This window comes from Berghia stephanieae, chromosome 5, assembly GCF_034508935.2.
Source record: "Berghia stephanieae isolate SIO BIC M18660-M18661 chromosome 5, UCSD_Bste_1.3, whole genome shotgun sequence".
NCBI lineage: Eukaryota > Metazoa > Mollusca > Gastropoda > Nudibranchia > Aeolidiidae > Berghia > Berghia stephanieae.
The window spans coordinates 64880032-64907999 of record NC_088364.1 but is presented as its reverse complement, the minus strand read 5'-3'; the positions used below and the strand labels follow the sequence as shown (position 1 = coordinate 64907999).

General features: G+C 35.0%; 2 protein-coding genes across 47 annotated transcripts in view; one reads left to right on the top strand and one right to left on the bottom strand.

Annotated features, from left to right (window-relative positions):
- Positions 1-18486, top strand: part of LOC144973408 (uncharacterized) — a 20308-nt gene extending 1822 nt beyond the window's left edge. Inside the window, exons 3-10 of the mRNA XM_078915830.1 lie at positions 791-808; positions 1374-1503; positions 5978-6126; positions 8451-8559; positions 9373-9491; positions 12486-12628; positions 14694-14858; positions 18292-18486. Of these exons, the coding sequence (XP_078771956.1) occupies positions 791-808; positions 1374-1503; positions 5978-6126; positions 8451-8559; positions 9373-9491; positions 12486-12628; positions 14694-14858; positions 18292-18417 (959 nt within the window). The 3' untranslated portion in view covers positions 18418-18486. The remainder of the gene's footprint in view (positions 1-790; positions 809-1373; positions 1504-5977; positions 6127-8450; positions 8560-9372; positions 9492-12485; positions 12629-14693; positions 14859-18291) is intronic.
- An 8633-nt stretch (positions 18487-27119) lies between these two features.
- Positions 27120-27968, bottom strand: part of LOC144973405 (uncharacterized) — a 265478-nt gene continuing 264629 nt past the window's right edge. For all 46 annotated transcript variants that reach the window (XM_078915810.1, XM_078915814.1, XM_078915815.1 and 43 more), the window contains one exon: positions 27120-27721. The gene's annotated coding sequence lies outside the window, so the exon portion shown is untranslated. The remainder of the gene's footprint in view (positions 27722-27968) is intronic.

The following is a 27968-nucleotide window of genomic DNA, read 5'->3' as shown; positions in this document are numbered from 1 at the left end:
CGACCTGGAAAATCAGTGAAAATTGCCTTGGGCCGGGAAAAGACCGTGAGAAAAATCCAGGTGAACAACAACCCAACATGTATTCTTCCGCGTAATCATTACCCATGCTGCGAATGGTCGGCTTAGAATTTGTAGTAGAGGAGTGAAGAGAGTGAATGTGGTAGAGGAGATAGATGGACTGAAATCTAAAAAAAGCAGACATTAAAGCCCTTTCAGCCAGTGCTGATGAGTATGCCAAGCAGGCTGAAGAATAAAGGAGAATATCTCTTATAACACAATCAAACAGTCTTAGAAAAACAGGGAGAGAAATGGAGGCAGAGAAGGAAAAGTTGAAGAAGCAGCTTGATGAAAAGCTGCTTGAAATGAAGCAGTGTTAACACTGTAAATGTGATGTAATTAGTGTATAATAGTCTGTATAAAGGATTTTTTTAGAATTTGAAAGCTTTGTCAATTCAAGGTCTATCTTGTATTTTTGTAATAGGGTTTCCCCACAGATATCGGTATATCCCTTATCGAACACACTTCTGGTAGTGGTAACTGGTCTAGATTTGATGAGCATGCTTGAAAATACTACCTTAAAATTCTCCCCAGAGCCTGGAAAAAAAGCAGGGGAAAAAATTTTCCTGAATCACTTCTAGGCCTGATTATAAGAGATTTTAAATTTTGAAATGCGTTTTATGGAAGAGAAAAAAAATACATTCTACACATTTGTGATGATTTCTCTTTATGAGCTTTTTTTTTTCATTTATAATGCTTTTTCTTCTCTTTTTTTTCTCTCCATTTTTACCAGATCAAGAAAAACTAAAAAGTAAGAATTATGGTCATAATTTTGTTTGTTAATTAAATGTATTGATGCTTTGTGCTTAGTTAAAATACAATACAACATCTACCAGTCTGATATTATGTACCAACACACAAAACTATGTGTAACCTTAAACGTTTATGGTGTGGCTCTAAATCTAGCTTATATTTATAATAGTCCAAACACACTGCTATTTTGGATCATGGTGTCCCGTTTTAGCTCTTTGAAAAGTTGGTCATTATGATTGTTAACTCATTTTAATTAATTAATTAATTAATTAATCAATTTTAAAGCTGTTATTTTCATTTTTTTTTGGATACATATTATTACTTTTCACAATTCACAGCTTCTATCAGCTATAATATTCACTTTGAATAAATTTAAATCTAATATTTGTTATCGTATATCATTTTTGTAAAGTGAATGAAGCATGCATTCAATACATTGTGACTGTATTAAAAATACATTTTATTTTTTTATTATTAATATTTTTAAAAATAATTTTTAGAGGAGCGTGTATTAAAAAATAATTTTTTTTATGATTATTATTTTTTTTAAAAATAATTTTTAGAGGAGCGTGATTCCAAGTCTTTGTTTTTGAAAAATTTCCCTGTCAACTACACAAAGTCCCAAGTCAAAGCCATCTCCCCAGACATCCTTCATGTCACATTGAAGTTGAGGGGCACGAAAAAACCAATCAGGTGAGGGCTGTTTTGTTATTATCTATGGCGTTTTTTTTTTCCTTCTGATTCTTTATTTGAAAATTATAACTCATAGATTGCTGGGCCTTTGGAAAAATTACTAGTATTGAATACTGTACCTTTTTATTTTATTTTATTTATTTTTTTTTTTTTCATTAAAAAAAATCACTGAATTTGTCAGAATAATTCTATTTTGAGAATATTTGAACATATGCTCATACAATTTATGGATAATTGAACTTTTTCATAATTGAACTTTTTCCATTATCAATGGTACTCACTTAGATGAGTAACTGAAAATTTGGGACTAACAATAAGTGTACAGAACATGACTTTAAAGGGGATTCCACTGTAATTAATAATAGCTTTTTAATGAATTTTTGTTCGACAAATGGATGATGCCAAGTCTGCAAAGATAGATCATCATCAAGCCCTACTGCAACCTCCTCGTGGTGTCGAACGGTCAAGCTGGCCAACTGCAGAGGGCGACAAGAATAGGCAATGGCAAACCATTCTTGTAACTTTGCCGAGTTAACTGCATGAATAAGTCCAAAAAGTTAAACAGTGACAGCGTAAAGGGGAGCATGTTTTCACGGAAGACTGCTGCCTCGCTCGGTTGGGAGCGTGATGTTCGTCAGGTCACACCGAACCGTCAGCCAGTTACTAGGCGAAATAAATTTAACAAATGTGACAAAACCAAAATTGGGACATGGAATGTCAGGACCTGTGCCCAAAAAGGAAAACTAAACAACATTCTAAAAGAAATGAAACGGCTCCAAATAAATATTCTTGGCCTGGCAGAGATGAGATGGAAAGAGCAGGGAACCATGTCAAAACAAGAAAACAACACGACATATAAGATCATATGGAGTGGTGGAACCTCTTTCCAAAAAGGAGTAGGGATGATCTTAGACCAAAAATCAACCAAATTTTACAAAGGACACGTAGCAATCTCAGACAGAGTTTTGCTGGTTAAGCTAAGAGGACCTGTAGTTGACACCAATATTATTCAAGTTTATGCACCAACAGAAGAGGCGACAGATGCAGATATGACAGAGTTTTACCATTCACTAGACAAAGCAAAACGAATGTGTAAATCACAAGAAGTCCTTATGGTAATGGGCAACCTAAATGCTAAGATTGGCAGAGGCAGAGATGGTGACATAATCGGACCACATGGACTCGGAGACAGAAATGAACGAGGAAACATCTGGGCAGATTGGTGTAGAACAAATAAATTAATGATTTCAAACACCTGGTTTCAACAACACCCAAGAAGAACCTGGACATGGCAATCACCAGGGGACAGAGCAAGGAACCAGATAGACTTTATAGCAGTATCATCAAGATTCAGAAATGGCATATTAAATTGCAAAACCTATCCAGGCGCCGATGTAGACAGTGACCATGTCCCAAGTTGTTTGTACAGTAAGGATAAAGTTTAAAGCTATTCAGAGAACAGCTGGTAGAATAAAGAGGGATTACAGGTTATGCAAAGACAATGGCATACAAACAAAAATGAGAGAAGAATTTGAAAATGCACTCATGATACAAAGCCAAAGTGAACCTGATAACGAAAAATGTGAAAAACAATTTGATATATTCCAAAAGTGTGTCAAAGCAACTGCAGAAAAGCATTTACCAATAGCTCAAATAAACAGCAAAAAGGAATGGATGACAAATGAAATTCTAAACCTATTTGAAGAAAGACGAAAATGCAACAGAGGGTCTGCAGAATACCAAACATTGAACAACCACATTAAATCCAAATGCATCGAGGCACACGAGAACTATCTAGACTGGAAATGCTGCGAAATCGAAAGAGAATACAAACCCAACCCTCAACAAGCTCACCAAAGAATAAAAGAACTATCAGGGAAAAGGAAAAGCAAAGCAGCAGGAAGTTGTATCCAAAACAAACAAGGGGAACTGCTATTTGAAGAACAACATATAGAAAGCCGATGGGTAGAATACATAGGCGAACTGTACAATGATCCAAATAGAAATGAACCACCACTGAAATTCAAAGAACCATTAAGCGGACCAAACATCACCAAAAGTGAAATTGAACATGCCATGGAACGAATGAGGGATGGTAAAGCAACAGGCCCTGATGAAATATCTGTAGAGGTATTAAAAAGCCTTGGAGATCTAGCAATTGATGAACTTCACATATTATTCAACAATATATACAATACTGGGAAAATTCCAGAAGATCTCTGTAACTCTATTTTCATAGCAATACCAAAGAAAGCAGGTGCAGTCAGATGCGAAAATTTTAGAACTATAAGTTTAATAAGCCACATCAACAAAATACTGTTGCGTATAATTATCAACAGGCTAAGGAATAAGATTAACCCCGAAATCGCAGAAGAACAATATGGATTCCAACCTGACAGAGGGACAAGGAACGCAATATACCTCCTCTGTGTTTTAAGTGAAAGAGCTATACAGGTTCAGACCCCACTATACCTCTGTTTTGTCGACTACAAAAAAGCTTTTGATAGAGTACGTCACGAAGAAATACTAAAACAACTGCACTCCATTGGCGCTGATGAGAAAGACCTCAGACTCATGCAAACATTATACTACACCCAGCAGGCATCTATCAAAATCGGAAACTCTACAGGAAATTCCATTCCTATTAAGAAAGGAGTCTGTCAAGGGTGTGTTGCCTCACCAGATCTGTTTAATCTATACCAAGAAACAATCATGAGGGGCATAAATAATATGGAGGGAATAAAAGTAGGAGGTCACAACATAAATAATATAAGATACGCAGACGATACGGTACTCATTGCAACATCAGAAATCCAACTTCAAAAGATTGTTGACAAAGTGGTAGTAGATAGTGAAGCCAAGGGAATGGAAGTGAATATCACCAAAACGGAATGCATGGTAATACAGAAAAACCCCGAAAACAACAACACCTGCAATATAACGATTCACGGCGAGCAACTTACCAACGTAGAAAGTTTTAAATACCTAGGTTCAATAGTGACAACAGATGGAAGATGTAACCGAGACATACGAGCAAGAATAACTCAAGCCAAACAGGCCTTCATGGACCTGGGAAACATTTTGAAAAACAAACAGATGTCGTTCGGGATTAGATTCCGAGTCTTGAAGTGCTACGTGTGGCCAATCTTGTTATACGGATGCGAAAGCTGGACTACAAATGCAGAAACACAAAAGAACATTGAAGCTTTTGAAATGTGGTGCTTGAGAAGGATGCAGAGAATATCGTATACTGCACACAAAACGAACGAAGAAGTGCTAAAACAAACATACCAACAAAGGAAACTAATGCCCTTAATAGTGGATCGACAACTATCCTTTTTCGGACACATAGTAAGGAAAGATAAGAATGAATACCTGGCAAGTTGTGGAAAAATACCTGGTAAACGCGCCCGGGGGAGACAAAGAAAAACACTCATAGACCAACTGAAGGGCTTCACCAACCTAACAATCCAAGAGCTGTTTGAAAAAGCAAGAGACAGGGAGGAATGGAGAGAGATAATTCATGCAGTATCCGAAGCCTGGACCAGGCATGGAACCTAGAAGAAGAAGAAGAAGAATGAATTTTTCTTGGGTGCCGTTGAGTTCTTATAAACTTTATATTTCACTGTCACATTTACATTCATTCAAAAGTTTAAAGTTTTATTTGATGTTTATTTATTCCCTCCCCCCTTCATTTTCTATTTCTATTATTATTAATTATGATTATGTTATATTTCAAATGTAAATTTCAATTTTTATATAATATTTTCCATAGGACAAACAGTTCTTCTACTTAGACTAAGGGTGTCATAATGATATTAAGAAATATTAACCAGTTAACTGCTGTACTCTGGAAAAACATGTAGTTCAATATTTGGTCAGAAGTCTCATCCTTCAAATTTTTAATTGATTCAACTTGAGCATTAGAGTACTGCAGTTAACTGGTGGTGAAAATTATTTAGAAACACAATATCAGAGCTACCAACCTCCCCTGATTCCCATTCCCGGGTTTTTGATCGAATTTTTCCCCGAATTCTCAATCATGAAATTTTTCAATTATTTTTTAACCAAAATTGTGAAGTATGATAAACCGATATTTATTTTTATTTTTTTAACTTTGTGTTGTGATTTTCCCCATATTTGTAATTGTCATTTTGGGCTTCAGTGATTCACACTGCTTTTTTAAATTTATTTTTTAAAATTTTTTCCTTTTTTTTTTTGGTTTTTAAAAAATTTTATGTTGACATTTGTGCATTACGGTTTTTCTTTTATTTTTATGTTACTCTTGGATCTCTGAGGATTTTCCCTCTTTTTAATTTTTGAAAGTTGGCAGGTCTGTAATATCAATGTGGATTACTGTGATTTATTTGTGATGTCAGTGATTGGTGAGAAAAATAGGATAGAGCAACACGCTCGTAACTGAACAGATGACCAACAATCTTTTCTTTTCTTTTTTTTTTCTTTTTAAATTCAGATATGCTTTTCTTCGTTTTGAAAGTGAAGCCAAGGTAAAATTGAATTATACTAAATTGAAGGGTATGAAGATTGGCAATCAAGAACTTCATGTAGACTATGTGAAAAGGGAACTCCCATCCAAACCAGTAAAGGAATCACCTGAAGTTGGTAGGTTTGAAATGTGTTGTCTATATTAATAGAAGAAAGAATAAGTCTGTCTCTGTGTGTGTGTGTGTGTGTGTGTCTATTACAAAAAAAAACCCAGACTATTACCCGCTATGAAAATTAGTTATTTCAAATTAAAATTATTCATCTTCTGGTGCGAGACGTCAAGATTACAGTTTATGATGATTTTACATTGAAATTTTAAAATCAATTTTATTCGATTCCTACGATTTACGACGCTGTTTTAAACAAGAAGCGGGTACAATACACAGATTCACACATATTCTCTCACACACACACCCAGCCACACACGGGAGAGGGAGAGAGAGAGAAGGTGGGGTGGGAAAAATATAAAATGCTAACCAATAGAAGTATGCAGGATTAGTGACACTCCCCCAAAGCTCGCACGAGTTATAGATTTTGTAAATCATCTCTCTGTTATATACTTCTATAGTTTTTGTTTTAAATATATAGTCGTTGTAAACATTTGAGAATATTCCTTATGGTAGGATCCCAGGCTTGTGTCTGGATAAGACTATTAGGTGATCTCAAACTAAGTACACTGATATTGTGCTCTTGGAATTTACATCTGTTCCCCATTTGAACCCTTCGCCTTTTGTCTTACTTTTTCTAATGTGCTTTCGGTTGCAAATCTATAATTTTTTGGCTATCCCATTTTCTCAACTGCGCCTGTGTTCGATCTTGGTCCCTTTGCATTTGAAGTGACTGCTCTGCCAAATGAGCTGTTTGTTGAGACCACAAACTTCCAAATACAGGGGAGGTCCATATAATCAGTGATGATAATCTTCCCTGGAATTCCGGGATTTCAGGATTTTTTCAGAAATTTTTCGCTGTTTTTGTTGTGTCAAACATTTTCCGCTAAGTGGTTGTTCGGCGAGAAAATCACCGTTATGTCTTGTGTCATTTTTTTGACATCTCTGCTCAGCTGCATAGTTTTTGGTGACACTCCCATGCCCATGATGTTAGTCTAGAACACTGGCGCAAATGTGAAAAGTGGCACAATACTCATGATGGTCTTGGATTAAAATATGATCAAAAGGGAAGGGGATTGAGCAAATGGGTGTTAATATTTTTGTACCCTTTAGCTTTGTAATCTTTACTATTATTTTTTGTTCAGAATTCAATTGAATTCATTACAAATTATGTCTATTTGCCAAAAAAGAAAAAAATCAATCAGAGTGGTCTCTCTCTCTCTCTCTCTCTCTCTCTCTCTCTCTCTCTCTCTCTCTCTCTCTCTCTCTCTCTCTCTCTCTCTCTCTCTCTCTCTCTCTCTCTCTCTCTCTCTCTCTTTCTTTCTTTCTTTTCCATATTTTTTTATCAGCCAACTTTATATTGTTATTATGTTTATAGATATCACTTGGTAATAGAGAGAGATAATGTAACAGTAAGTTAGGCTGATCGATTTAAGTAATAATCTTTTTAAGGCTTAATTTAGATTCACTCTTTTGGTGGAATATGTTTTGCAATTGATTAAAGATTTTTATTTATAAGCTGCATAACCACAAGGTTGCAGTGATGCACACACTAGCCGTGTTTGTAGTATAAAATTAAATACCTCCTCTTTAAAGTTTATCATAATTTCTTGATATAGTGAGTAACATTATATGGCTCTAAAATGTTTAATTGGAAACGACAATTCGTTAAAATTATATTTACAAAAAGTCAGTTTGTATCGAATAATCAAAATAGATATGTTTTAGAAGTTAGTAATATATTACGGAATGGTATGTAACAATGAATAGCTATGTTATTTTTGCATTAGATTCGGGCTTGACAGACAGGCCGACAGATTTTCCTCCTTTTTGACAAATTGTCATTATCATCACTGATCTAATGAGAACCTGGACCTTATTTCGCATTATTCCCGTGCTCTCGTTATTACTAGTTTATAAGGGAAACAAGCAGATTACCATTATTCTAAAGTGTCGATAATATTTTTCAGATTTGGCAAATTTTCTGGGAATTTTTGGCACCTTCTGTTGCAAGTTTTGTAGTTTTTATGGAAAATTCTGTCAAGTTCCAGAATTTAAATTTACAAATCTCCGGAGTTAAAATGAGTAACATTGACGCTTTGTCTGTTTCAGAAAAAAAATTGTAATATAGCCTAACAGTCATCATGTCTCGTCCTACATGTTAAATGTTGCTGTTGGCTAGGGACTCCTTGTAAAGGTCTTTGAGCATGTTTAGAGGATTTTGCACTATATAAATGCTCAAGTATGTTAGAAATATTTATTAAAAAGGTTGTATCATTTTCAAAAGGTGATTCTTCTTTTTATATTTTGGTTTTATTTCTTTACACCATACAGTGAAATACGACAAGAAGAGATTGTTTGTGTCTGGATTGTTGGGAGAAGTTACAGAAGACGACCTGCGTGAATTGTTTCCAAAAATGAGAAAAGCCGTTTTGTCGAAACAGTATGTTATTATTTTTGTTCTTAATTGTGGTAAACCAATAGTGATATTAATAATAATTATAGTAATAATAACAATAACATCAACAACACCAAGAAAACCACCATCATTGTCATCTTCAACAATATTTATTGTCATTTTTATCGTTATCATCGATCTCAGAAGCATTATTTATATCGTAGATTTACCTAAGGTAGGATTAGGAATGGTTTTTGAACAGTAAAATGAAAGTAAATGAACAAGCGAAATTCCCTTTTTTCATTCCACATCCGTTTTCATTTTCACTTTATATTGTTTTTTGTTACCTCTGTCTATATATACCACCAATAGACTACTAAGTCATTACTAGTTTTTCTTTTGATGAGTGAACAGTTTTGACACGTGATGATTGTCTATTAAAAATATTTATCATGATCTCAACTAATTGAATGCTATTGTGTTACGGTATTAGGTTAAAAGTAATGAACAAAAAATAAATATAGCAGCTTCGAAAAAGAATCAAACAATACACACGGAACGTTTTGAGCTCAAAACCCTTCTTCAGTCAATAAAATGATGTTTTTATTGTTTTTGTTAGTGGCTGAAGATGGGTTTTTAGCCCAAAACGTTCTGTGTTTCATATTTTTGTTCTTTATCGAGGTTTTATGTTAATTTTTGTTCAATATCTTTGACTTTGGCAGTCCACAGCTTCTAGCAGCTTAGTATCATTCACTCATTTTCTTAAAATGGTGTCTACAGCCATGTTTAGACCTACATTTGCCAGAGACTATACTGCACATGCATTTTTTCTGTTTTCAATCTCTTTCATTCATCCAGTCATGCCTTTGTCAGTTTTGATGATGTCGAGGAATGTAAACAGGCTGCTACTGACAACATGCAGAATGTCAAGTTGAAGGGCAACAAAATAGTCGTCATGTATGCCAAGAAGAAAACACGTAATTATTCATTTTCCTTTCTCCTCCAGTTAAGGATTTTTAAAAACATTTTTCTTTTTAACCCTTAAAAGTCACCAGTGACCCACATCGTCCGTTACTATATTCACCACCATCGCCTGCTTCAAAAAGTATACTAACTGAACCCTTTCTTAAATATTGAATTAATGTTGTCCGGCCTGTATATCAGTACTCGCTGATTATGAAAATAGAAATTGAAAAAAGTGATGATTATTTCGCTCTTTTTGGTTTGAAAATCGATACATTAGCAAGGGAAGTGTTGATGTTTTTGAAAATGAAACTGCTTTTGAGAGAAAGCTGTCAACAATGGCTTTCAGGAATGGCCTGCCATGATTCTGAAAAGTACAAGCGTTTGACATATCAATGGAAAGAACAATTCTTCGGATTTCTACCAGTCTTTATTTCATCAAGATACCTAGGTAAATAAAAAAGATATGATTTTTTTTTTCTGAACCGAGGTATGTTTTCTGTGAGAGTTATCTTCCTTGCATGTTAAAAATCTTAATGTAGACCTGCCGTTCATACCGATTAATCGGTATCATACCGATTTGCAAGACCTTTTTTTCGTATTTACCGATTTCCCGATTTACTTGCCGATCGTACCGATTTCCGATCTGCATGCCGATCGTACCGATTTCACCAAGTGACCAAGGGCCCGCAGCCCTCCACCCCTCTCTTTTACGTTTACTTTGTGCTTTACGTTGCACGTTAAAATTTTCAAGTCTCGTGAACTTTGACCCATCCCGCGATACCTCGATAGATCACATGACGTAGCGAGCCTCTTTGTGATGCCCTCACACAGATAGAAAACACACACGGCGCGTTATTTAGTTTTCATTTCCTTTGTGAAGCGACAGCGAGCTGTACTGGTAAACCACCGCGGTCCCTGGCTTCTGACTCGTTACCAAGTGCCACCATCTTTAAATAAGTTAGTACAGTAGAACATGAAAGTAACGTACTCGGAAATAAAATCTAAATCCTGGGTGGGGATCCTGACCTCCCATAGTGGGCAGGGAGGTACATGCTGTGTCTTCTATCCCCCTGTACCTGTTTTCCAATTGTTTCCTGTCATTGTCTTGGAATGAGATAACTTAGTTTTGTCCTGACCCCGGCCGGAGTTCCTTGGCTGGGAGGGAAACAGTCGAATGTAAAGTTATAGTTTTGGGAGATGATATTTTTTTCCTTGTAAATCATCTCTCTGTTATGCATTGTTTTATGTTTAGTTTACATATTGTATTATATGATTTGTAAACATTTGAGTGTATTCCTCTTAGTTGGGACCTGTGCTTGTGTCTGGATGAGAATTTTAGATGGTCTCAAACCAAGTACTTTGACGGTGTGCTCTTGGAATCTACATCTGTTCCCTATTTGAACCAATTCCCCTTTGTCTCACCTTTTCTTTTGTGCTTTAATTGTAATTCTAGAACTTTTTACTATCCCATTTTCTTCCTTTTTACTGGCGCTGATATAACCTAAATGTGTTGCAAGCGCCGTAAAACCCTTAAAAACAAAAAACAACTAAAATCTAAATCCCCGTTTTTTCCCCTTATTTGAGTCAATAATATTAGCATGAAAGTAGCGAGTATGAAAAAGAGGTCAACTCGGAAATAACGAGCATTTCCTGCCCCAGCCTTGGACTTCGAACGAAGTAAAGCAAAACAAGAGACAATGGCAATTTAAATATTTTTAGCCTAGCCTCTTTTCTTTTCTTATTTTTCGTTACGAGTAATATTACATAGTAGCCTAGTCTGTAGTAGTACATAATAGGCGAAACAAATTTGGGTGGGGGTTGGGTTTGTGTGCGTGTGTGTGTTGGGGGTGGGGGTCAATTATTCACCCAATGTGGTGCCACGCGACGCGCGAGGTAAGCACATGTCAACATGCCTCATTTCGCAGCATCGGTCAGCGAGTCGTTAACGAACGACACGTTAACGAGAGAGGGGAGTGTGGAACCATTATTTCAATGGGTCAGTGATTGAGTGATGCGCTTGCTTACCTCATCAAACATGCCGAGTGCATACAAACACTCGCGCGCACACGTACACACACACACACACACACTTTTATGTTCTTGTTTTTTTTTTCTAGTCATGATTTTACTTGAAAAAACAAACAAAAACACACAAAAAAAACACAAAAAAAACAAACATTCTGCCACTTCTGTGAAGAAATTGAAATAGGGGCGACGGCTTTTACTCGAATTACACACTGAGGGGAATAACCAGCAATATTATAACCTTTCCTGGCAACTCGGGAATAGCGAGAACTCGGAAATAGCGAGTAATCAGGAGTGGACCAGTCGAACTCGCTATTTCCGAGTTCTACTGTAGTCCGATTGCCAGATTGGCGTTGTGCGTGCCATTTTGGGTGTTGGGGAAAAATAGGGGGGGGGAGGTTGTGACGCTTTGGTTAGTTTGAGTGACAAGTGTCAAATTGTCAGAATTAGGTGAGTAGCCCAACCATTGGATAATTTTACGTCTCATACTGATTTTTTCCCCCAGATACTGATTTTTTTACAATGTCATACTGATTGCCTTTTTCGTGAAGTGGCAGGTCTGTTAATGTGGCCTATTTGGCGTGGCCCCTGTGGTGCTAAAGGGTTAACTTTTCTTTATTGTTCGTTGTTCTTCATATGTGGTTTGTGTAGCATCTAATTATCATACATTATCCTCGGGTGATGTCCCAGGTGTTTTTAAGATGTCAATCATAAAACCTTTGCTTACAATGATGATGATGACCTCTCTTTCACTGATGTATAAGCGCATGTGTGTGCGTTGTGTGTATCCTTTTTTGTATGTGCGTGTGTACACCAATTTTTAAAACGGTCTTTTTCATCAGTGAATTTTGTGCGCTGAGAGCTGTTTACTTTGGAATTAGGGGTTATATGAAAAAACTTAATTCTTATTATTATTGTTATTAATATTATTATTTATTTTTTTTATTGTTGATAATTACTTCTTCATTCTCATATTGTAGGAAAACAAAGAAATAAGAAGAATAAAAAAGCAAAAAAGGCAGCCGAGGAACTGAAGAGAAAGCAAGAGGCGGAAAAAGAAAGTGATGATGACGCAGAAGACGACGATGACGATGATGATGATGATGATGATGATGATGATGAAGTGAGCCCATTGCGCAGCATTACAAAAATTGTTTCAATAGATATTAATTTATTATTTTTTCATATAGATGCTTTCAGTACACTTCGGGCTTACTAAACTTTTAAGAATTTGTAATCTATGTTTTGAGAGGTTACGCCCTTCTGCCACGGCATCATAATATACCGTTGCCTAGGCATTCAATGAAGGAATATAGATAATCCATCAAACAGGATGTCTGATGTCTACAGGAATCACCTATGTTGTCCAAGTGAGCAAATTGGGGGATTAATAATCTTGCCCGATTAACGAAAGTGCCTGTAGCGGGGCTCGATCCCAGGACCTTCCGGATCACAGTGCAATGCCTTAACCACTTGGCCACTTATGTTTTAATAAGATGAGCGAAAAAAAATTCACAGTGACATCGAGCCCCTTAGAAAGCTTTTCCGGTTCTTTTGATGAAATATGCTGGCTACCTACTTCATTCCTGTGATCAGTGATGGAGTAATAAGTACAATGACATTTCAGTATCATAGTGTATTTTTTTAGTTTGATCTGTGTGTAGAGATTACCAAGCTCTTTGAAATTATTTTAACACCTGAGTTGTCCTTATTAATCAGTGCAAATGGTTTTTCTCGCAACTGCGGAAATCTGTCATTTCCTCCTTTTATAAAATTACATTTCCCTTAATCCAATGTGCTGGCAAGTGAAAGACTTTGCATGTGTTTTGGAACAAATAAGGGTAGTTTCCCACTCTCCAGATCTCAATAGCTCTAATAGTGGGGGTAGTGCAATAAAAATAGGGCTTTCAAAAATGTTACAATGAATGACATAATCAGTCGGATGGTGAAAAGGTGTGAACTGAAATATTGTCGAGTTTAGTTAGAAGGTCAATTTTATTTTTAAAAAGAGTTCTTGTCATAAATGATTAAATCAACCCTTTTTGTACATCTTCGGGAAATTTCATAGCTTAATTTCACTTCTAAATAATTTTTACAGCTAGTCAAGTTGAAAAAGTATAAAATTTGAGAAAAGTTGCTGGATACCTTTCCCATACTTCTAACCATATGAAAAATCACCCGATTTACTTCAAATCAAGATTAAAATGCTATGGGGAGCATATTCTTTCAGAAAATAAAAGAAGAGTGCAAATCCAAAATGTTCACCTTCTGACTGATTATGTCATGTGCTGACACAAATTTCCTCCTTTCTCACTTTTTGTCACTATCAGCACCTTAATTATAGGGGTCACTGACATGGGGAACACTTGGAGACAAATGTTTACCTTTTATAGGCTCAGATTTTTCATTTTTTTAAATTTCTTTTTTTTTTTAACCCGTTCCCTATTTGAGTAAATTCCCCTTTGTCTTCCTTTTTCTTGGGTGCTTTAATTGTAATTTTAGTATTTTTTGACCATCTCACTTTCTTTTTACTGGCACTGATATGATCGAAATGTGTCGCAAGTGCTGTAAAACCCTTACAAACAAAAACAAAACAGAGAAAAATGAAAATAAAAGAAGAATAACTTTTGTTTGCTATGCTGGTAATTGAAAAAAAGACAAAACAAGAAAGCCTAGATTTAGTGACTACATCATTATTATGTTTTGCTATCCTCACTCATTGGATTAGCTGAGGGGTGTGTGTACTTAGGCTATAGCTAAATAATAACAGAAATGTCCCATCTAGAGCTTATGTGGTTGGAATTGGACTTTGACGATATTTCAGATAATCTGGATAAAAAATTGTACTCGTTATAATTAACTTTAAAAATCATCAGTTCACCCCCACAAGGATTGAATAAGACTTTAAAATCCTTAAAATTATGTAGTTTGGCATCAACTCTCATTTTCAATCAGTTTTAATGGCTTAAAGATGCTCACGAAGTTCTGACATCGCAGTCAATATGTAATAATTTTACTAATTTTTCGTAATTGTATGCAGGTCTGATATATACTAAGACGCAATTCCAGTTGGGATGTTAGGTATAAATTTAGCAATTTTCCTATTCTCATGTACCTTTGTATCAATGTTGAATTTTTAAGTGTGTTCGAAGAAAAAAGAATGTGTTTTATTTTTTAAATTTTCCCAGATGGAGGTAGAGACACGCACTATGAAAAAGAAAAAGGAAGCTGTACATATGAAACTGAATAAACTCTTCGGACAGAAAGAGGACGATGAAGATGATGACGAGGACGGCGATGATGATGATGATGAAGATGATGACGAAGACGATGATGATGATGATGATGATGGGGTGAGTTCTTTGGTAGAAATCTTGAAACAAAGTGACAGTTATGGTTATTCATTTGAAGTGTTTTTGTTACATGTAGATATCCTAAATGGGTGTAAAGAAAACCTTCATTTGCCAGTGTTAACAAAATGGACTGTCGACAGAAAAATGTGACAAAGCCACCAATTTTCACTTCAATAGTTTTAAGACACAAATGTTGCTCCCGGGAGCTCCATGAAAGAAGGGAGAAAATCACAATAGAGAAGTCGAAATAAAACTTCAATTAAATCAACAGAAAAAATACAAACCAAACAAACGATATATATGTCTATATAGCTGCCAATCCTACCGGAATTTGCGGGAGATTCCCACATTTTTAGTTCATCTCCCACGCTCCCGCCCGTCACACCGATCTCCCACATTTAAAAAAAAACTTTTAAACTCAATTGTTGGTCGTTCTAAAACTGTTTCAAGTCATAGTGTATCTTGATATCAAGTATGTTTAGTTTATTAGTAGTTGCCAGAGACATTCATGAATGGAGATTGTTTGTTGTCATTTCGCTTAAGATTGGATTAATTCAACTATACCTTGCCCAAGAGACAACCTTATAGGCTGTCAGTCTTTTGAAATGTAGATTTATACATTTATGTATCTCCCTGATTTTTTCTGAATCTCCCTGATTTTCTGACCAAAACTCCCTCTTAATAAGCTTGGTGGGTTGGCAGCTATGGACATATCTGTTGTCCTTTTTGTTACCATCAGCTGGGGTAACTTTGCCTTAAGGAGGAACTTTTTGACACTGAATTCAGAGCATTTTGAATAAGCTAATCTTTGTTGCAGTTATAAAATATTTTACTGGTTAAAAGACTTGACTTTTTAATCAAAGGAAAATAATTGCCACGAAATTGAATGTTCTCTAATTGGTCTAAAATGATAGAGGCAAAATTTCCCCTGAAAGCATAAAATATGTCAGTTGTCTGTACCCAGTGATGGCAACATTGTGTAAAAAAAATTTCTTTCATTTTACTCATTTTGTACGCATTGTTTAAGCTCTTATTATTCAATCATTTTTAACAATAATGCACTCTTTTCGTGTACTTAAACACTTTAATCATATACGGAGTTCACTATAATATTACCTGGCTGTGTCATATCAGATTTATACATGGAATCTGTAGTTGATGCTATTATATGGCCTGTAAAGAGTAATAAGTTTATTCACTTATTTAAATATAGATTATAATAATATTGCTTGTATGGTCTAATTAACCATCATCAGATTTAGTACTAATTATTGTTTTTGCAGGATTGTATGCATTACAGTAAAATTACTTTAAACCGAAAGAAGCTAAACCGAAAAATACCTTAAACCGCAAAGAATTTAATAAATTGTACTAGTTTCTTCATTATCTTTGTACTAATTCTTACGATGAACCGAAATACTTCTAAGCAGGACTTTCTTTAAACCGAAACAACTTCAGAGTACCTTCCCTTTTTCTCTTTCTCTATTTTTCTTTAAAAATTCGGGAAGGTGGTCACACGTAATAATGCCCGGCGATATTAAACAAAGAGCGTAAGTTTAAGATGAGGGTGAGGGGTGGAATTGGGGGGGGGGGTAGGCAAGCACTTCAATCGCTGCACTTGGGCTTGGCCAACACCACAATCGCGCAGACTGGAAAAGGAAGACAACGGGTTCCTGGCAGGCGAAAAATTAGGAAAGAGAGAGAGAGTTAGGTTGTAGAATCATGTAAGCGAGATGTTCTCGCTCATGTGTTGATGCTTTGGAACTGACAAATTTTCAACATGACAATATGGGGGGGGGGGGGGGGGGGGGAGTTTAACCAACTTACTATTGACATGCCATTTCATTTCCACTTAGTTTAAATGTGTGTGTGTGTGTGTGTGTGTGTGTGTGTGTGATGGGCTAAAGGGGAGGGGGAGGTTCTATGTAATTGGGCCTTTGAACCTAATGGCTTTTCAACAAAAGAGGGGTGTGTAGTAGACAGCTTAGCATTGACACTCCTTTTCATTTCCATTTCACTTCACCTCTTAGTAGCTGCACATCATTCATTATCAATTATCGCACAAGAACTTTCGATCTTATTTTAGCTTTACATTTTACTAAAAGATGTCTAAAAGAAAGCAATGTGCTTACACGTTTGAGTTTAAAATCAAAATACTATGTGAGTCAATGAAAAAAAAGTTGATCAAGATGGAGATATGTAAAAAACACGGCATCCCGAACTCAACTCTTTCAACAATTTTGAATGGAAAACGAAAACCCCCAAAAATATTTTTAAAATACACGAAAAAAAAAAAAATTTAAAAATAATAATTTTTTAAAATGGTTACGAAGATGGCATTTATTCAACAACTCCATTTAAGGGGAAACCCATGATACGATTAAATGAGCAAATTCCTTAAATAGTTACTACCCTTGAAAAACATCGCAAAACGGGAACTTGCTTTAAACCGAAATGGTTTAGAAGGTCCCCAAAATTTCGGTTTAAAGTAATTCTACTGTATTTTCTAAATCTGACTCATTTTGACTCTCTATTGTACGCATTGTCATGGGCTAGGGTTGACAGCACTGGGTACCGGTCGACTCATATGATGAATGAAATAATATATAAAGCTCTCAAATACGAATTGTGAGATGAAAGTGGATGATGTGAGATAATGGTTGGTGATGTGAGATGATAGTTGGTGATGTGAGATGATAGTTGGTGATGTGAGATGATAGTTGGCGATGCGAGATGATAATTGGTGATGTGTGATGATAGTTGGTGATGTGTGATGATAGTTGGTGATTTGAGATGATAGTTAGTAGTTAATGATGTGAGATGATAGTGGGTCTCACATTCTCTCACTGTACTCAGGTGTAAAATGAGTACCTGGCCTTTAACAACGTCTCTGTCGGAAAAAAAAACAGGTGTCATGTCTCATTCTTTATGTTACGTATTGCTGTTGGTCAGGGACCTTTGTAAAGAGCTTTGAGTTTGTTTAGTGGATACTTCGCTGTATAAAAGCTCTACTTTTTAAAAAGTTATTATTACAAATATTTGACTTAGCATTTTTTTTTTTTTTTGTTACCTCATTAAGCTTTTTGTTATTCTAAGAATAAATACTCCAAAAGCATTTTTAATATTCTTCAGCTTATCTTTTAGCATTTTGCCCAAATATATTGTTAAAGTACCGCCCTTTTACCGTTACATTTTCATGACATTGATAAGATTATTACATACACTGCTGCTATTGATATCTTTGTGGAATATGTTTTATATATGTAAATTTTGTATATAATTTTTTTGTAACGTGCATTGAGCATCATCATACAGTGATGAAAACATGCGATATTAATGCCATGTTTTATTGTTATTATTATTATATGTTCTGCTCCAGTTTTGATGAGGCTAATGCTTTATATTAATTTATATATTGATTTTACCGTTACAGGATGAAGAAGAGATGGAATTTGAGGATGGCAACGATGATGATGATGAAGACAACGATGATGATGATGATGACGACGATGATGAAGATGAAGACGACGACGATGATGATGATGATGATGACGGTTGAAATTAATATCATATTTGTTTTCATCAAAGGAAATATAAATATTGACTTTTAAAAAGACAAAACCTGAAAGGTTGCTTTGCAGTTTGTTGTTGAGAGTTCCAGTTGGTTGATTTTGATTAATATAATCCTTTTCCCTTTCTTTGTAATGACAGTGGCCATTACACTCCAACACAGTTTCGTCAAACTCCTCATCCTCGGGTCATGCAAAAACGTTAGAGGAAACCATAAATTGTCATAACGGTTGATGGGGGGTGTAGGCAGTCTGGCTCAGCAGTATGGCATAATCTTTGCTTTGTACCCAAAAGATACCTAGTTCGAATCACTGTGTTATATGGCAGTCAGCAAACCACCTCTTCATACTCTAGCTCAATTTGCGGCATTGTGCTGCGGCTGACACCCATGTTATTCCATTTTTTCCTTTGAATAAGCTCAAATTCAAATTTCTGCATGGGGATGAATGAAGGGAACTTTAAAATTATCTACTTTATTGATATGTTATAAGTGCGTGTGTTGAAGGGGGGGGGGGGGGGGGGGGGGGTGGAGAGATTGCTGTATCACAACATTTATTTACCATTGTAACCAACCATTAGCACTATTGGGACTAATGGTGAAGTGATAAGAATAAGCAGAGAGGAAATAATGAGTGGCTCGGTGTGTCTGCGTGTGTATTATACAGCATACACACACATGCAGTGTAGATAGATACACACATAAGTAACTGTCAATACCATAGTATGTCATCAGTGGTCGAATTCACTGTGTGTGTTTAAAAAAAAAAAAAACCTTTAATTAACATTTTTACATTGGTAGGTGAAATCAGTTCCAGGAAACCGTGTTGGAGGTAAAAATTTGTTCGAGAAAAGAATGAAATGATAACAAAAAGGAATAATGAAAAAAATTGGGACATTCAGATGAGTTCCAGGAAACTGTGCTTGAGTGTATTTGTGTCCGAGGTTTTACATTCCTGTTCAGACACAACTGTTATCTCATTTATAATCAAAGCAGTCCTTAGGGGCTATTGGGCTCATGTTGCCGCATTTTATTTATAGTGTGAAACATACAGTAGCAATAGCTTGCTCCCCTTTGAATAGGACGTTAGTCTACTGCACAGTTCTTTCCACCAGATCTAAAAAACCCAGATACTCAATCACTGTAGGATAGACCGGAGAGGTGGGGTTGGAAAAAAAAATCTCTCGGCTTCACCCTGGATGGTTTAGCAGTCCCTATGGGTGTGAAGTAGTGCCGCGCTGAGGACCAGTCCCACGATCCTTTAGCTGAGAACTGAGACTGGTCCCTAGGTGGAGAACCATTTCAAAATTTACTACTGCAAAATGATCGCAATGACAATGATGAAGGCAGCACCCCTCTTCTCAAAAGGGTTATTGTTTGAAATGAATGTGACTACTAAAGATGTGTTTGTGTGTGTTTCGAACCTAGCAAGTCCGATTTTTTGTTTTCTTTTGTCTATCTCTTGTCACCACTCCTATCTATCACATTGTTGTCATTTAAAATAATACAATATTATTAAAATTTCGTTTGGTGTCTTAACTAATCAAATAATATGAGTTTCACATATTATCTCTGTCTTCCTTCCAAAATAACAGTTATAAGGTCTGTATTTTTAAAATCCCCAATAGAATATTTGGGGGCCCCGATAGCTCAGTAGATAGAGCACTCTCTTTACACGCAAAGGGCCAGAGATCTGAACTCCCTGTCTACTCAGCAGTGAATGGGTAGCTGGGTTTGTTAGATCTGGTGAAAAGTACTTTGGGATAGACTAGCGTCCTATCCAAAGGTAGAAATTTTTTTTTTTTTTTTAATTTTTAAATAAAAAAATTAAGCCTTTATATAGCCCAATATCCACTAAATGTGCTCAAAGCGCTTTACAACAGGTCCCTGACTAATAGCAACACGTAACATGTAAATTAAATTGAGCTTTTATATAGCGCAATATCCACTAAATGTGCTCAAAGCGCTTTGCAAGGGGTCCCTGGTCAACAGCAACATTTAACATGTAGGACGGGACATGCCTATTAGGCGATATTACAATTTTTCGGACAAGGACAATGCTGTTAACGGCCAGGTACTCATTTTACACCTGAGTACGGTGATAGGATGTGAGTAAAGAGTCTTTCAAGGACTCAACTAGGCGCCGAGTGAGGCTCGAACCCATGACCTTCTGATCCGAAAGCGAGTGTCATACCACATAGCCGAACAAAAAGAGAAAAAAGGAATGGAGCCAAAAAACAAATCAAAACAAACTCTTCCCATACTTTTGGTCCAGCATGCCCCAGACAAAATATTAACAATCGCTTTTCCTTTCAACTCCCTAACATTGACCTGACACACTCCATCAATCTTCGCAGACACACACATCACATACGTTCCCAAGGTCCCTCAAGAATGTTCGAAAAGGACCGGTCCTTGCAGTTCTCATTTCCCAGGAACCGTAGAACTGTGGTCCTTAAGCTTGCCTAGAACCGCCCTGCACTAGTCTGAAGCAAGTACTCTATGCAATGACAGTTGTACGTTGGACTTTTTGTTTTGGTGGTGTTACACTCGGGTACCCATGGGTGGTGCAATGTCCATTTATTGAAAAAGACCCTGTACTCCCATTTTCTCACCAATGGTGTTCAAATACCTAAATGATAAAAAAAAAAGTAGTCCTTAAGAATAAGGCTCATTGAGCCGGAGTTTACCCCAGTTTCTATAGCGTGAAACAGACTAGCAATTGCTTGCTATCCTTTAGATAGGACACTATTCTATTGCAAAGTACTTTCCGCCAAATGTATCTGACTCAGTTACTCATTGTCAGAAAAAATCTCGACTTGTATTGACCTCAGTCCCTTTGTGAGTGAAGTGAGGACCCCCACCTAAATGATAAAGCGCCATCTTATCTCTCTAGGCTTCTTGAATTGTATGCACCTGCCAGATGTCCCATAATGTAAACTTTCTCTAGCTGAAATATCTTTCTATGTCAGGACCCCAAAAGTATATGTCCTTAGCCAAGGACTCCCTTGACAAAACAAAGTTATTTCCATTCCAAGATGAAAACAGATATCAAACTCAATAAACAGAAGACACAGCAAGTGACCTCCTGCCTATCACTATCATGGGCTGGTCAAAAGACTCTGCCCAAAATGTCAAGCCGGGTAATGGATTGTGGAGAAAGTCATGACTGGAGAGAGAGAGAGAAACTTCGTTCTACTCTTTGACCTTTATTTTCATTTTTTTTTTAGTTATGTCCATTGGTTGATTCGTGCGAAGAAGAAGAATAGAGATGGCGCTTGCTGGTTGATTTTGAAAGAACTTTTACCTTTGTATTTTGTAATTCACATCCCCTTTGAACTAAGCAGGCAATTGCTATATATCGAACAGATTGTTTGACATACATTTGTAACTTGTATATAAGACACTCCTTGGTAGGTATCCAGAAAATTTGTAAAATGCTGGTTCCTTACACTTGTATAAAATGTTGGCTTGAAGTTCGAAGGAAAAAATAAAGATAAGTACGTACTGGAGTGAATTGTAAGCTTCAATTTATTAGATGAAGACTGATACTGTGGACATTACCTGTTGATGAAAAGGGAAAACCCAAAACGTACAGTATCTGTCTTCGTCTAATAAATTGAAGCTTACAATTCAACACTTATCTTTATAAAATTTGGTAGTGTATTATTTGTCTTTCCATATGAAAAAAAAAAACAACTCACACAACCAATCATCAATGAGAAATATGTCTAACCAACACGTTTATTTTATTATGATGAATGGTTTTATCCATGACAAGAGCGAGTCAACACAGGAACAAGAAAGTTGGGAGGAAATGGAAGAGGGTCGGGGGGTGGTTGTAGATATAAATATCTATAATCATGAGCTTAACATTAACAAGCACAGACTACATTTTATTTCAGTCAACATCACAAAATTGATTTACAAGTACACAAATAAAACTGCTGAGACTACAATCATTTCCCCATGGACTCTTAGCGTGTTTGAAATGATATCTGATACCGTTATAGAATTATGATTACTGGCTAACTCGGATGAAAAAAAACATATATGATAATCCTGGACTACAAAATTTATGGGTTTTCACGCATTTGTTACCACGAAAGTATGTCATTTTAAAAAACTTTTTAAAGAATAATTTTGCGTGGCAACGAACCCACAATATTTTAATTTTCATTTTTTTTTTCTTTTTCATATTGTAAGTTTCACTAAAAAATGCCATTTGGTTTTATAATTTGAGGGGAGAAAATTAAATTTTGAAAATAGGAAAGCGATTCTCACCATTTTGAAATCTAAATTCAAATAAATATTAGCATGAATTATCAACAACCCTTTCACTCATCAGAAATTAATGAAGTCCTATAATATGTTTTGACTACTGACCTGTCCACTATTCCTTCAAGGCTATAACTTCCAGAAATTCAGATCATTTTTTTTTTTTTTGAAAAATCATTTCCTAAGTGATAAAATATCAGTTTTTTTAAATAATCAAGTAAAATAATTGGACTCAACAACAAAGATGCATGATTCAACTTGCTGCATACATGATTTCTTTATCAAAAGATTGCATAGAGATGAAGAACAAAACAAAACAAAAGGAGCTGCAGTCAACATTACTAAGTGCTTGATTTGATTCTAGAAGAGAATGCATTGCTTTTTCAGATTGTTCGATGTTTCTCTACATTTAGGAGAGAAGATAAAAATAAAGCGAATAAAAGCCCTCTACAGGTAAGGGTAAAAAATCTGCATATTTCTTTTTGAAAAAATAAAAAAAATATATAGAAAGTCACCAAAGGAAGAAATCTGTATCACTTCATAATGCAAAATTTTGCCTCCTTTCTTTGTATGTAACTTTAACTTTATACTAATTAAGTAAATATGGTTTGTGTGCAAAGAAAAGACCCCTGATATTCTAACATTGTCATTAAATCGTAAGACTGGAGCAAAAATTTAAATTGTGACTAATAAGGAATAATGGCTAAAAAAAATTTGTAATAATTATTATTAGCTGGTCTGAAACTACCCAGTGCAAAACGGAATTGATAACTGGCGAGGGCCATTGAATAAATTAATGTTCCAATTGAGATAGGGGTTTGTTAACACACTGACTTAACTGAATAATTCAACTGGGTTTGATGATGGAATTTCCATTATTGAATTAAACAGAGAAATTGTGAACATTTAAAATCTAACAATCAGCTAAATAGACTGTAACCGTTAAGGAAATGTGGGTAAACTAGATAGAAAGAGCAATTTATTAGAAAAGTCATTTACAACATTGTCAACAGACATTGATGAAAGGTAATATCTTCATACAGGTTTCGCAGACTACTATATACACTATAAAAGAAATAAACTTTCTATTCACAAACAGTATTATACTTTTATACATGGTATCAAAATATGGTTTATATAATATATAAACACAGGACTTCAATGATGGTTTATGCTTTGAAAAATTCACACCTCGTACATTCTCCCGTATTACAATTCTTAACTAGCACCAATACGGATAACCTTATTATGAATTATATATATAACTCTTACACATGTCACTTTATAGTTTAACATCACAAAGACGAGAATGGTCTTGATTCGGATACTAACCCACGTAAGCGCCAAATGGGGTGTTCCTGTTATGTTAAATCAAAACCAAGTAAAACCGAGATACCCAAATAGTGAGGATAGTCAAACGTTGTGATGATATAAGTCACTACATCCGCATTTTATTTTCAATTTCAAACACAATAAACAAAAGTTACTCAAGATTTATGTGTTTTAATGTTTTAAGGGTTTTACGGCGCTTGCAACACATTTAGGTTATATCAGCGCCAGTAAAAAGGAAGAAAATGGGATAGTAAAAAGTTCTAGAATTACAATTAAAGCACCCAAGAGAAAGTAAGACAAAGGGGAACTGGGAACAAATAGGGATCAGATGTAGATTCCAAGAGCACACTATCAAAGTACTCAGTTTGAGACCACCTATAAGTCTCATCCGACACAAGCACACAATCCAAGAAAGAGGAATACACTCAGATGCTTACATTAAACATTAAAAATAACATATATAATAATACATAACAGAGAGATGATTTACAAGGAAAAAAAATATCATCTCTCAAAACAATAACTATGCATTTGACTGTTTCCCTCCAAGCTAGGACTCCGACGAGTGTCAGGAAAAAACCAAGTAATCTCATTCCGAGACAAAGACAGAAAGCATGTTGGATAACAGATATAAGGCGATAGAAGACACAGTATGTACCTCCCTGCCCGCTATGGGAGGTCAGGATCCCCACCCAGTTACTCAAGATTTAAAATTTTTTTCTCCAAAGCAATATTTCTGCACTTACAGGGTTAGAGCCCGATGTCAATGACACGTGAAATGAGATGGAATAATGTATTTTGTGTTTAGCATTACATTACACATGTATATTTGTAGAATAGTCTACTGCACAAAGCGCATAGCAATTTCCTGGTCAAGAACATGATTAAAAGTTTTGAGCCATTTTTTATTTAAACCAAAAACTCGCTTCATGTCATTAAAATTTACCATATCGATACAAAATGCCAATTTATTACAATTTTGGTTTTCATAAAGAATGCTTTATGTGAATCCAATAGAAACAAAATCTCATTTCATAATCACATGATTACTTCGGTAAGTTTTCCACCTGTGTTCATTCGATGACTCAGCTTTTGAGCCTCCAATAATTATATTTTAAAATTGAAATAGTATCAAAATAATTGACCTCATTCTACTTCAGTAATGTTTACATTATAAAGCCAAATGTTAACAAGGAAAATATGACTGTGTTAAGACAAATATGGAAATTGGAGTTTCATGATATTTTAGTATTTACACACATAGGTTCACACATTCCTCACCCTCATACTGACAACAATTTAAATCAAGCATAGAACTCATTCTTTCGTGTGAAAAAAATTAAGATTCTTAACTTAGGGCATGCAGTACATAATAAAACATATATTAATTTCAATATTAAAAAAGTAAACAAAAGAACGTAGTTTATCAGCAGCAAATTTCACCAACCATAGCAAAATAGTAATGATTATTTTCATTACCATAAATCTACTTTTACAAATAATATTTGTAATTCACAACCTCTTTGCTTTCGAGGATATGTCAAACTACTTTTCCAAAAACACTTTATTGGTTTCCTTAGATTAGCCCACGGTTGAAAGCAAAACTTCGTCTACAGTCTGTACGATACTACATTCTGTATGTATTTAAAAAATCCTCACACAATAAATTGAATTTCATTAATAATAACACAAATACAAAATTAATATATTATTATATCAATAAATAAATATTGCTTTTCCCCCTTCGTATCCTATACATTTCATTAAGAAAAAGGACAAGTGCTAAAATAAATCTGATTGGAAAATAAAACCCAATGGAACAAACAAAAACAAAAAATATAAAAACTAATAAATAGGCTTTAAGTATACGTCGACTAACGAAAATGATGTCATGATAATGGTGTGATTAATGCCTTGGTAAAAAAAAAAAAGGAACAATGGTACAATTGTAGTTTTTATAAATGAAAATTAAACGAACAAATAAATAAATACAAATAAACCCCAAAATCATCCATGCAAATTCAATCCTAAAAATTACTACAACTACAACTTCCACTTAAAAACCTTTAGCATTCTCACAGAGGCAGTCCGTTACACCAATGTGTTACAATTCTATAGTTAATACTTTATTAATATCAAAACAAATAGAAATACAATGGATCATAGCAAATTTGTACTTGCCAATAAATAATTTTTAAAACATTGAGATTCAGCGCCTTTTCTTAGTCTGCATTTTAAAATATTAAACAATCAATTTAATCTACATTATTGATAAAACATGATTTGAAAACAGGAAAGTTTACTTGCAATTACAGGAATAAGCAAAAAAAAACAAAAAGTACAGAAATTAAATTTATTTACTAAGCTGCAAATGACTTCATAATTAACATTATAAAAGATAACAAAAGATGTAACCAACAAAATACTGTAATGAATCAAATTGACAAGGAAATAAAAAAGAAAGACAATTCACAAACAAATCCAAAATGTGTTAATAAAATAATGAAAATTTATTTTTTATAAATGCTTGTAAAAAAAATGGGTTTAAAGATATGTTCGAATAATAGTAATATTTCCACAATAACACTATCTGCAGCATCAAAATGTGTCTTATTTCTGTCTTTTCAACAAAGAGAAACGAGACATTCCGATTTATATAGTAAAGCTACATAACTTTTCATGTTAACCCATGGGAATTCTCACAAATATTCCATTTCTGTTTATAAAGACAACAGCTTTTTCTTACTTCATACAACACGAGTATGGCATACTTTTTAATTTCAATTTACTACATGCTGACGACTGATCATTTAATAAATGAAACTTGAGGAGTGTTTCAAAAACATAAATTGAAACAAAAACGGTTGAAGATTTGTGGTTTTGAAATAAGAACTGCAGTGGTGGATTCATAATCCAGTTACTTGGTTTTCTTTTCTTTTTTTTTTTATTATTTAAAGAAACAGTCATGACTTTGAATAAGATTTAATCGGAATAACCGAAATATTTTCTAAATTCAAGTAGGCTGTCCATACTGATATAAATCATTTAAACAAGAATAAATGAGTCGTTGAAATGGATGAAACTTTGTTTTTCATTTTTCTACAAATGTTGACATTCAGAAAAATGGTCAATAAAAATCCACAACACCGAATGCTATTTCAAGTTTGTTACCCTGGAAAGGGGGTGACTAAGGCCGGTTGACTTGACCACTTTTTGAATATCTTTATACGATATATCTTGACATTGAAATAACCTGTCCGATGTTCTTTTTCTAAAGTGTAGGGAAGAGTAAAATATATCAAATGATGTACATTTTATATTAGTTGAATATCTTTCAATCTGGGGTACACATTTGGGAGGTGGTCTTAGTCGTCGTCCCTTCTAAGGTGAATAATTCTCCTGGTGAATTTTATTTGAGTCTACACCTAATGAAAGAATTTCACTAGCTGCCACTATGTTATATCATCTCCTCAGTATCGACCTTTACAGATTTTTTTTTTTTTTGTCCATATCATCTCTAGGATAGATAATTAAGATATAGTCGTCATTATAACTTTGGCACAAATACGGAACAAAATAGATGGCATTCACACAAGTCATTCCTTGATGATGGCCAGTTAGTGACATCTCATTTAAGTCAGGTGACCAAATTTTATCACTGGCTCTTCGTAGTAGTAAAAACGATCTGGTGAGAAGAGAGAGAGAGGGGGAAAAATTAAATCAAAATAGCAAAATGATAAACAGTGACGATTAGAGTGGAGCCAAGAAGAGTCAAATGGCAAAGCATAATCAATGGCCTTGCTTCGACTAGGGTGACTGTCTGTCTGTTTGTTGCTTTAGGTCTCTTCCAACACAATTGAGGTTATATGAGAGACCGCTGAAACAAAAAAACAAGCAATCTAACAAAAATAGTACAAATGTAAATCAAAATC